Source organism: Chamaea fasciata, unplaced genomic scaffold, assembly GCF_029207755.1.
Source record: "Chamaea fasciata isolate MVZ Bird 193981 ecotype frontalis unplaced genomic scaffold, bChaFas1.0.hap1 SCAF_19, whole genome shotgun sequence".
NCBI classification, from domain to species: domain Eukaryota; kingdom Metazoa; phylum Chordata; class Aves; order Passeriformes; family Sylviidae; genus Chamaea; species Chamaea fasciata.
Window position 1 is genome coordinate 9,732,992 of NW_027094104.1, and position 12,331 is coordinate 9,745,322.

A 12,331-nucleotide genomic window follows, 5' to 3' on the forward strand; every position below is an offset into this window, starting at 1 on the left:
ATGTATGCAAGGTGAGATCACAGTAAGAAAGCAGAAATACCTGTGCTCAAGAGGAAATCCAGGAACTAATTTAGATCCCACAGATATATTAGTGCAAATGATTAAAAAAAATAAATAAATCAGCTTGTGGTTTTTTATGTTGGCATAGGGGATCAGAAGCAATCATTTTGAAGCAAGTACGTTCATTTTTGACTACCAGAATAAAAACATTGGAAAGATGAAACGCTTTCCTGTTAAAAGTCATTTAACTCGCTGTTATGGTGAGTGGAATAAAAAAAACCCAAATAATCTTCATCTGTACCACAACCTGTCACTTAAATCAAAACCACAACCTGTCAGGCTAATGTTCTTTGCAGAGTTTATCAGGAATTTTTTAGGAATACCCTCCAAGCTCCCCTTTGCCACAGAATAGCAACTTTTTATGGGTACAAACCCCATAATAGTGAAACAGAGGGGAGAAATAAGTAGGAAGAACCGCGTTTACTATATTAAGTAAATTTCCTTTGGGTTCACTCACCGTCTTCATTTATCATTTCTTCACAGGAGTACCAGATGCCAGTGTGGAACTTTTTCTCCACAAACTTGTCATCCCCTGTCTCCCAGATGTACTGCACGGCCTGGCTGTTGTTGCCCTCGGGGCTGTTGAAGCGGATGCAGAGATCCCCTTTGGTGTCTCCTTTGCAGAAAGGTTTGGCCACTTTCCTGGTGCCCTCACACCAGTAGCTGCTGCTGAACGCTGTGATGGAGAAGACTAAAGAGAGGAAACTCAGGGAAAAAGCTGCTGAGGCTCTGTGCCGGCTGTCTGCCTCTGGGATGGAGGCCGGCATCTTCCACAACTGCAGCAGCAGTTATTCCAGAAATAATTCTTCTGGAAATTCCCTTTTGTAAATTTACACCTCTGTCTGCCTGATGGAGCACCTGCCTGCTTTCACCATCCCGTTCTTCATCCCTCTCAGAAAACTGTGCTAGCTTGGGAGTTTTAAGACAGAGAGAGGAGATCTGGGCATGACCAGAAATCATGTGGCAGGGGAGATTAAGAATAAAGGACAGTGTTGCTTGGCAGCAAAGTATTGGGAGAGAAATATGAGGAAGTGTGACAATAAATGATAATCTGCCCCATGAATCACACACAGAACACAGGAGTACTGGAGTACCCCAGGGTGCAGTCATTGAAGTTTTATTTATACAAACAAAACATGCTTTTTTACCTTGATCAGAGGTGGAGTCCGACTGATGGAATCCCTCTATTTCTTAGCTAAGGAATAAACAAAATCTCACAGTTCCAAATGCTCCTGTAACACTGAACACTGTTTAAATTGAATTCAGTTGTGACTCTTACTATAAAAAATCCTCACAAGGAGCTAAAACTGGTTGGTCAGCTACAGCATTTCACAGCATGCAGCACTAGAAAGGTGACTGCCTACGTTCAGAGTTCCACCAGTGACAAATAAAAGTCTTAAATTACCTGAATTTGCTCTTTATGGTTTTCTGGGCACTGCCCAGTCTGCCTCCATGAACACGTAACACAAGTTTTGTCCAAGTCAGGTGAAACATTAGAGAAAATGTTGAATTATCCTTATTTAATATGTGCATCTTCTCACTCTGTGAAATAACATTTCTTTTTCTTTCCCCTAGGGAACATTTCCCACCTTGACATGCTATATTTATATCGTTTTTTTCTGCCTGTTTGGTGATGCAAAGAACCAAAAGGAGCTGGGGTGTTAGTAATTCACTGCTTCATTTCACAGCTGTAAAGTCAAAAAACCCCACGTGCCCTGGGGGAGAATGGTTCCACAGGACAGACAATGAAGTCACATACCTATCTTCTAATGAAAATAATTTGGATTTTCAAGACAACTCTCTATCCAAAGATGTCCGAGCTGCTGAGTCGCAGCACAAAACTCAAGGATAACAGGATAAATGCCTGCTTTGGGTTGTTAGGAGCAGCTCAGCTTGCAGAGCTGTCAGCAACAGAGTGCAAGACCAAGCAGGTCTGGTCTACAAAGGCAGAGCAAATCTCACAACCCAAAAACCAGATGCAGCTCGAGCCAGGAGTTATTTTTTTCCTACATCTCTGTCTCACCGCATTTTCACAGGGGTGTAGCACCTGTGAGAACGGGGCTGAGGGCAAGTGTGTGAGCAGGAGGGAGGAAGGGAGGGGAATCCTTCCCAGGATTAAACACTTATCTCTGTTTCTATTCCTGTGAGTAATCTGCATGTGGCTGTAATTAAATATCTTTTGAGGCCTGTGAAACCATCGATGCCTTCTGGATGACAGCTGCAGTCTGAGATGTTTCCCAGAGACAGTTTCTTGCTCATGCCCCAGCAGTGCTGGTACCACAACTTTCAAACCAATTTTTTCATGGGACAGTGCTCTGTTTCATAGGAGAAATGAATTGCAGGAGTATTTATAATTAGTTCTGTCTAAACAGTGAAAAAAGGAAGAAAATAAGAGAGGAGCAAATCGATTTGCTGGAGCTTCCTTCAGGCAAAGTGTTACATGCAGTGATTTTTGCTGGAATGAGGTTGAGGGGTGTGTAAACCAAATGTGTGCGGGTAACACCAAGGCAGCCACCATCCACCTGGCAACTGAAGCTTTGAAGAAAACACTGAACATCACAAGAATCGTGGTAAAACCTGACTGCTGGTAACATAATTTTATTTTTCCACGTTTAGATTCTCCCTGATCCTGCACTGGCTGTGCACATTTGACAAAACGCGATCAAAAAAGCATAAAACCATAAATCAAAATCAAAAAGCATCCACTTTTACTGAGTCAGCAAGCTTCCTGCACAAAGCTTTTCTGTGTCCCAAGGTGTCGTTTATTGGTTTCGTGAGGTGTGTATAAATATATATGTGTGTGTTTTCGTGGAGCTGGATTGCATTCTGGAAAAATCTCTGGCAAAATTCCTGTGGAGCTTCAAGGAACAGGATCAGCCCTTTAATGTTTCAAAGAATTTTCTGACTTCTTATTGGCTAATGGGCAAGCTGCAGTAAGCAGAGTTGCTGTGAAGTTTAGACTAAGCTCTCTGTGCCTTTAACCAGAAAAATCAAAACGTAGTTGGAGTCTAGCAGAGCTAAACACTTCAGGAGACTTCCTCACTTATTTGGAGAGAAGACTCATGGAACAGTGGCATTCATAAAAGAAGACTTTTTAACTTCTATTCTTTATTTTTTTAAAATATATATAATTGATCTACAGAGTGAAATAGCAGCATATTGGGGATAAATTTATTTGAGTGGGCATGGTGACACCTTTTGCTCTCTATCCCAGCATGGGACTCTGGTCCAGGATACCTCCAACATCTGCCAGCTCTATCATGATATTGTTTCTTGTCAAACAGGTAAGCTAATTCAATAATTGATAATGGACAGGATGAAAGTGAATTCCTGGCATTTAGGATTTTAACTTTAATTTAATTTTAGCGTTAAACAGCACGTTTGTACCAAAAATCCTTCCGACATAATTGATTTTTATTACTAATTAGTCATGAGAAATAACGGCTGCAAAGCTGTCGAGTTTTGTATTAGAACTCTCTCTGGCTAGGACATTTATTACAGTTTTATTCTATTAATTCTCATTCATACAGTGAATTAATTATGTTTACAACCATTTACACAATCACTTTTCATACCAGTGTTGGTCGGTATTGAGTTATATTTGTTTTTCAGTTTTCCTACCAGATAAAAAATACTCTTGTGAATCACATTTATTTTCTACTGTTTTTCCCTCTGTTCTAAACCCAGCTTTGATTTGTTTCTGGCACTACTTTTTAGCCTCTAACTTGTGAGCACTGAATTTCCAATTTGTGAAATCTGGCTGGTTTCGTTCTGCACCTCACCTTCGTACAGAAAGAAAATAAATCTGTATGAGATTTCTGCCTTAATTTCCTGTAGATATCCACTAAACCATTTAATTTTTATTATTTTTCCCTGAATCTTAACAAAATTCTAAATGCTTGCTTCTTACTTACCTTATAATTTGGAAGGGGTTTAGGTATTTAATGAGAAAATATCTCAGTGTCATTCACATCAAGGAAATTTTCATGTCGGTTTTTAGTAATTCGTATTTATTTATTAATATCAGTCTTGATTTGAATAAATTTTTAAAACAAATACTTCTGTGAGATCAAAACTTTGCTAAACTAATCGCAGCAGATTGATTTGTCATAGTGGTTCGTGCAACTTGTTTAAAGAAATATGTGCTGCATTTCTTTATATTTTATTTCAGAAGACAGAAACAGTTAAAGGAAAAACAGCCACAAATCACTATTTCTGTATTTTCTAGCAAAAAAACTCTATAGACAGGAAAATATCCATCAGACTAAACACGGATCATGGCTGAAGGAATGAAGAAATATTTTTCAGCATTTATTTTTAGTTTATGCCTAAATTGAGGGTTTTTTTTTTTTTTCTGTCCATAAGAGCATGGTCTGAATAAACAGCAATATTTCATTTCAGTGATAGCTTAGTATAAAAAATTAAAAGGGTGAAATTCTGACTGTACCGTGGTCAGTTACGAAAAACTTAAATTTGAACCGATCTGCCACCAAATATAATCAATTTCCTAAATGCTTCAGGCAGCATTTTCTTCTGCATCCAACAAATTTATAAAGTGTCTTCTTGGTGCAATCTAAATACATGGCCAGACCCTTCCAGGGAATTTTGATTAAATTTCCTCACGGGTGAACTTCAGTGCAAGCAGGGGCCAGGCTGGCGGGCTGAGACGGTTTCTTTTTTTACCAAAAAAACTTCAGACAACCTGAAATGGTGTCTTAGGGTAAAAGAGCATGGACTTTCTGAGCTTCTGTCTCGGACACTGGAATTTAATTTTCCCAAGTCACAAGTCCTGTTTGAAAGCCGAATGGCAACTGAAACGCACAAGACATGAAAAACTGCAGAACAGATCAAAAAAGTGTTTCCCCTGGCTGAGATCATGGGAAATTTCCCTGAAAGTTTGTGTTTCTGCCACAGAACTTGCACTGTGTCTAACCCAAAACTTAGATCACTATAGAGCTTTCCTGGGGTTTGTAATTGCCACCTGTACCAGCTGCAGAGGGCTCTTTGTGGGGCCACAGGGTCCACAGCCCATCCCTGGAAGTGTCCAAGGCCAGGCTGGACGGTGCTTGGAGCACCCTGGGATAGGGGAAGGTGTCCCTGTCCATGGCAGGGGGTTGGAACAAGATCTTTCTTGCCTTTAAGGTCCCTTCCAACCCAAACCATTGTGTAATTCTGTCTCTGAATTTTTGTTGACTCCTTTTCACTTAAACAGAGACAGAAGTTCGAAGTGTCTCCCTTCCTTCATTTCTCCTTCCCTCTAAAGGCTGGTGCCTTCTTCCCAGCCTGCTTGGTTGGCCTTCTAGTGGCAGCTTGGAGGTACCATGGGATGGCTGAGTTGGAAGAGAGACTGGACAGAGCCAGAGAATAAAGCAGATGTTTATTAAAAGGCATTTAGGACACACCTTGGGCAGGACAAGAGCCTGGCCAGGGCTGCACCCAAGGTGGACCCAAAATGGTCACAAAATGGACAAACGGTCACCAGGTCTCACACTTTGATAAGTTTTGGTCCATTTGCACGTTGGAGTTTAATTGTCCAATTCCAGCTCCAGGTTATGCAGTCCCATCCTTCTTGTTCCTCCCTTCAGCCCACCCTTGTTTGTGCTTTTGGGCCTGAGAGTTGTAGCAGTTGTCCTTGGTGTCTATTTGGGAAAGGATTTGTTTTGTGTCCCTGCTGTGTGCAGAGCTGAGTGACACTGACTGTGAGCTCAGAGCTGCACCCCTGGGCAGCACAGAACCTGAAATACATGAAGGATAAAACTTAAGGCATCACAGGCTGCCCAGGGAATGGGCACAGCCCTGAGGCGGCCGGAGCTCCAGGAGTGTTTGGACAAAGCTCTCAGGGATCGTTGGGGTGTCTGTGCAGGGCCAGGAGTTGGGCTGGGAGATCCTTATGTGTCCGTTCCAACCTGGGACATTCTCTGATTCTCACAGGACAGTAAAATAACTCTCTAAAAATGCATAGGCTGAAAAACATTTATGAGGTATTGCAGACAAGAAATGGTTTTGCTTCCGATAGAATGGCGCCGAGTTTTACACCTATTGTGTCTCGCCCTTCTACGAGATTGATAATGGAATAAAATTTTTAAAAACGCTCTCAGCTGCCCTGTCTCTGTAGAGCTGGGTTTTATCCAGCAGATGACCGTGCCTGCAGATCTGAGGAAACGGACAATTCCACCAGGAAGTGATGTGGAACTGTCATTTAGGCCTGGTCTGCTCCTCACTCTTGTTGAGTGAACTTCTCCGTGACTGTGCATCAACCCCAAACCCAGGAATGGGACCAAACGAGCTGCCAGGTAGCCACTGCTGAAGAGGTTTCCTTTCCATTTCCTCAGCCGTTTAACTCATTTGTTTATCAGGGACTGGAGTGTTCTTCCCTCCACCAAGCAGTCCTGTCTGCAAATGCGTCATCTCCATGTCTCTGCCTCTTCAAAGGAGGTTCACTGACCCCCGAGTGCCTGAAGAATCTCCCCTGGCTCCCAGCCTCTTGAGGCCTGCATGAGGGAGAAGTCAGGATGCTTTTTTTTTTTTAAATTATTTTGGAAACATGCATTCCTTTCTCATGGCTGCTGTAAATATTCTCCCCTTATCTTGCAAGCCCATCCACGGGAGAATGATTACAGTCTATCTACTCCCTCAAGGTTAAAGTGGGAAGTTGGCTGGGAGACTAAAAGCAGAGTATTGGGCAGGCAATATTTTACACAGCAAAAGCATGCATGAAATAGTGATCCTGCATAAGAGCTAGCCCACCAGAACACTGTTCCTGTTTTGAAAGTGAATAAACATGATTTTCTTCGTTAAAATGAAAATCAAACCGTAGGTTTAAAGGAACAAAGGTGAAATTCACAGCCATATTTTCTTCTGGTTATATATCTCAGCCCTTGGCACATCACCGCGTTCAGACAACATCAGGACAGCCACAGGTGTTAAAGGCAGTTTTGTGGTGCAGACAAAAAGAAATTGACTTTTCCTGGAGAACTGAAAGGCATCTTGTAGTAAAAAGATTGTTTAGAAAACTTATCTTTTGTTCACTCTCCAAAATTTGCTCATTAGTATTGGTAATTTTCAACGAGTAATGAATTTTTCATTTTTGGTGGCTTCTAGTAACAGGAATCTGTGACTGCTCTGGCCTCTCAAAGCTCTGGTTTGAGGAGACCAGGGGGTTTTATTACACAGACAATGACTAGGACGGTGGATTTTTCTATGGATAAATAATGATCAAGCCATCATGCTAACACTGAGCTGTAAGCAGCATCTCCCATTATCCTTTCTGAACTGCTTTCCTCCTAATAAGGCATTTCTTCACCCAAATCTCCAAGCGGTTTTGCATTTAATTCTTCTGGTTTTAGCTTTTTTTTTTTTTTTTTTTTTTTTTTTTTTTTTTTTTTTTTTTCCTAAACAGCAATTATCAGCTGTGGCCCTCTTGAAGACCTCTGCAGTCAGAGTGTTGTACGATAAGGATGTGTCTGTCATTTTATTATGTGGGAAATCTAGAGGGTGAAGACTCTTCTCACCCATGGGCACACGAAGAAAGCCAAATGGTGCCCTGTTGAGGCAAAAAGCTGTAAATGGGCAAGGAAAACTAAAATTTAGTAAGGTGTTTATTAAGAAAAAAAAAAAAAAAAAAAGGAAAAAGAGGAATAGGAAGATGTCCATGGCACAATTGCAACTGCTGGTAAAATAAATCTGTGAAATGCTGGGCAGGACTACAGAATGCACCAGAGGAAAGGTGTTAGTTACTAAATACCATTGCTTATTGCTTTACTGTTTTATTCAAATTTTTTTTAGTGTACTACTCAACCAGGTGTGCTTGGTTATCTTTAAAAATATTCTAAAACAAAAAAGCCCTTTAGACCTTTTTTACCTACCATTCCTCTCCTCTCCTCTCCTCTCCTCTCCTCTCCTCTCCTCTCCTCTCCTCTCCTCTCCTCTCCTCTCCTCTCCTCTCCTCTCCTCTCCTCTCCTCTCCTCTCCTCTCCTCTCCTCTCCTCTCCTCTCCTCTCCTCTCCTCTCCTCTCCTCTCCTCTCCTCTCCTCTCCTCTCCTCTCCTCTCCTCTCCTCTCCTCTCCTCTCCTCTCCTCTCCTCTCCTCTCCTCTCCTCTCCTCTCCTCTCCTCTCCTCTCCTCTCCTCTCCTCTCCTCTCCTCTCCATTTCTGTGCTCAGACCAGAATTTTTTATAATGGAAAGAAACTCGTCATTGAGGACAAAAAGGTTCTAACTGATTTTTCTCATGTACAGTATTTTCACTCCCAGGCCAAAGGTTCTCTGCTGGAAAAAACCACTACTGGATGGAACAAATATAAACAGGAATGCTTGAAAATGCTGCAGGAATCCTCTGTAGACAGTGGTAAGGAATTAAGCAATGCAGAAATGTATTGAGTAACAGGAATATGCAAATATTGTCTTGCTGTGTGTCTGTTCCTAAGTTCTATATGTAGAATAATTCACCTGACACAAATATAAGCCTAAAGTCCCGTGTTTATTCTCCTCTCTCTGTGGCTTTTGGACGCTCAGAAGAAGAGCAGCACACCTACAGTGTCTCCCCCTGAATTCATGCCTCCCTCCTTCGACTGGGTGCTCAAAGTTTTCTGCTGTTTGCCAAAAGGGACTTCACAATCCATCATTATCTCACTCCTGAATGTATAAACTCTGCTCAGCTCAGCTAGGTGTCTGTCTCCTGGAAAGGAGGGCATGGTTTTGGTTTGAGGAGTTGGAAGAGTCCCAGGTGGGGCTAGGAGAGAGGTGGCTGCTGTTCACCAAGGAAAGTTGAAAAGTGAATCTGTGTGTGGGAAATGGATTTGTAGAGAATTTCCAAAGCCTGACAGGAGGCTCACATAGTCTCGTACATCTGTATGCAAACTTTGAGATAAAAAATGCTGACTTAGAAAGGCCATGGGATAGGACAGACATTGCTGAGAGAGAAATTGAACTAGAAACAAGCTTCAAATGATGACTTTGCAAATAGACCAGATACTTTGGAGAAATAGAACTATGAAAGATGCATTGTAGCAGGACCCATGTGGAATAAAATAATAGATGATTGGCTCAGAAGCATTAGCAGCATCGTGTGGCAAAATCTGATAGGCCAAAAAACACTTATAATGTGTTGTAATTAGGAAATAGTTTGGCTTCTGATTGTGATGGCGTGAATTGTAACATCTGTATTGTCTCACCCTTCACATGAGACTGAAAATGGAATAAAAGTCTTTAAAACGCCTCTCAGGGGCCCCATCTCTGGGTCAGAAAAAGATTTTTTCCAACATCTGTGCTCTCTGTATTGGACTCACTGGCTCTAGGCAGGTGTTGGAAGCAAATTTGTTGGTGACTGCAGACTGGGAGGGGTCAGAAGTCAGAGCCATTCATGGAAAATAGGGAAGGGGAAAACACAGAAAGCTGGAGAAAAGAAGCTTCCACAAGTTCCTGACTGTGTGACTGCAGTCAAGGAGGCAAAAAGACACTGATGAGGACTGCAGAGGGGAGAAAAGGTTTCATGGAATGCAGGGAAAGCAAAGCATCCATCAGCTCAGCCAGTGCACCTGCAGGGTGGCTTACAACCAATGCTGACAGGAAAGAAAGGAACAGCGGAGAGCAGCTAGAAGTCAGTAGCCTGTGGTGAGCACCTGGTGTGCAGAAAACATCAGCATGATGCAAAAGAAGGTTGTGTTTTGCCAGGAAAGCAGAGAATCGTGGCTTTGGTGGCAATTAGAACTGAGCCAGGTGACCCGGCAAGATATTAAAGGGCAGTAGTTTTTAGTGAGTGTACAAGAGAAACACAGGGACTCAAAACTTCAGCTTTCATCAAATGGAGAAAAAAAAGGTATTTTCCTCCTGGCAGCCTTCCCAGTCCACACTTGAGCAAACAGAAATTGGGGAAAAGAACAATAAAGATGCAGCTGTAAATGTCAACAGCTACACGGATCATAACACAGATCCTTCGTCTCAAAGGTGCAACAGAATAAGTAAGAATGCACATCCTGTGCTCTGTATTTTAGTAGAAGCACCCCAAAAAGATGCTGGTGAGATAGCTCAGAGCTATCTTTCTTGCTCCTTGTCTTCTTTTTTTCCACACAAGTTTCTCAAAGCATTACTAAGCACTAAGGAAAATAAAGTGGGATATTCTCTTCTGGCTTAAGATGAGCAAAAGCATTAAAGTTAAGAGAGAAGAACTTTGGTGTTATCCTAAAAGGAGGAGAGGAACTAACTGAGACACTAGGGCAGCCGTTCATGCATTTTATTTTATGTTACTGTCACCTGCCTGCACCATTTCAATTCTGCATTATCAAATGTTTTATCTCATCCTTCAGTCTTGTGAGTGATGTGATAACTGTGAAGATTAAAACTGAGTTACTCTGAGAGATTACCAGAGATATAACCTCATTTATCTGCAATATCTTGTTGCTCTGGAGTAGCTTGCAGGTTACCTGGAACAGTACAAAATGATTTCCATGATTGCCCATTGTCTGGACAACTTTTTGCATAACTTTTATTTGCTTTTCTCCCCAGGAGTCCATTGCAATGGGACATTTGATCAGTTTGTTTGCTGGCCTTACTCACGCCCAGGAAATGTCTCTGTTCCTTGTCCTTCATACCTGCCATGGCTGGAAAATGGTAATGTGGGATCTTGTCTTGGAGTTTGTGCCAGGAATTCAGCTGAAGGACAGGTGGTGCCTCAGTGTCCTCTGAAGTGGATGAGGCAGAAAGAGTCTCACCTCTTTCTACCACTTCTGAACTGAGGCACAAAATCATTTTCAATGTTTAATCTCTGTTTTTCTCCATCTGTGCTTGCCACAGCTCTGTAATGTCTGCTGTAAAACAACATTTGCAAGGTCATGTAACCTCACTGCCTTTAGGGCTTTATTCGTAGTGAGAGATTCGTAAAAGAGATTTTTTTTTTGTCTGAATTTCTACAAAAGGAAGATTTCTGATCACGTTTCATGGATGGTTTAAGGTTTCTTCCAGTGTCTAGTATTCATACAGAGTTCTTGCTCCATCACAACAAACTGTGCTCCCAAAGCAATTCTCTCAGCTCTGAGCTGAGCAAAACCAAGTATTCTGGTTGTTGCTACCACCCTTGAACAGTTCCAACTAAAAAATGGTTGAAAAAGCTCAGGTCTGATTAGAAATAAATGGATGGAAGCTGTTAAGGACAACATCAAACATCAAACAGGGTCCCCACACTGTTCCTCTGATGCTATGAGCAAATTCCTAATTAGTATAAACTGGGGCAATGCAATGAAAACCAAGAGAACTTCATCAGTTCACCCCACCTGCTGAAGGGGTTACAGAGAAAAGTCATTCCCTAATCAAATCCGTGTGCAGTTCTGACTGAACAGCCTGGTCAATGAATTACCCATTTATGAGCTTAATGAGGAAAAATGAATGAAGTGAGACCTAGGCTTCTCTTTTGGATGTACTGTGTGGGTTTTCTTGTAAAAACAGGTATATTCTGGGAATTTAATTCTGCTGGATTACATTCCTAATTTGTCCTATTTAAATATAAAAAAAATATTTTGGCAAAGACAAAAGAAAAGTGGGTTTTGTTCTATTTTTTGAGTATGGGTGGCGCAGAGTCTGTTGTGGAGGTGGAAGGCAGAAATCTTTCAAACGTGTATGAAAAATGAAATCTCTATTTTGACCTTTCAAACGAAAACTCTGTTTACTTTCAGGAAGTGTAGGACATGTATACAGAGTCTGCTTGGATGAAGGGATTTGGCAAACAAAGGAAAATTCCACAGACATTTGGCGAGATAGTTCAGAATGTTCTGAGAAAAATCATTTCCAAAAAAATGTAAGTATGTTTTATATTACGGTTGAAAACTTTAATCTTCTTAATCCTTTCTTGAGTAACTGACAGAACATTTCCATTTAATACCTGCAAAGAATCTTCAGATTTCATTTAAATTACCAAATGAGAAGCTGTTATTTTATTTATAAGAAGCAGAAGAGAAAACATTAAAGAAGGTGATTCCTGCTTTAGGTGCCACAAGTTATTTTCTGTTCAGAGCCCAGTGTTCATGTGCTGATTTTCTCCTGATAAAATAGAAAACCACTGCAACTTGTGAAGCAAGTAAGCATCCCAGCATCTCCCCAAATCACATTAGTCTGTCAAAGTCAGACAACTTCCTTTCTGAGCCTTTCAGCATTTAATGAGCTTTTAGTTGGTGATTTCAAAGTTAGCAGGTCAGAGACTGGAGGATTCACCCTAATCTAATGCCAGCCTTCCTGTACTTCTCATACTACATCAGGGCAGGGGCTGGACTTTGTCAGCCAAACT

The 12,331-nt window shown here is 41.4% G+C and overlaps 1 protein-coding gene across 1 annotated transcript in view; it reads left to right on the top strand.

Moving 5' to 3' along the window:
- The window catches only part of GLP2R (glucagon like peptide 2 receptor), a 25,394-nt gene continuing 13,063 nt past the window's right edge, over window positions 1-12,331 (top strand). Inside the window, exons 1-6 of the mRNA XM_066200863.1 lie at window positions 1-11; window positions 494-688; window positions 3,275-3,344; window positions 8,296-8,404; window positions 10,561-10,665; window positions 11,724-11,845. Coding sequence (XP_066056960.1) covers window positions 1-11; window positions 494-688; window positions 3,275-3,344; window positions 8,296-8,404; window positions 10,561-10,665; window positions 11,724-11,845 — 612 coding nt within the window. The remainder of the gene's footprint in view (window positions 12-493; window positions 689-3,274; window positions 3,345-8,295; window positions 8,405-10,560; window positions 10,666-11,723; window positions 11,846-12,331) is intronic.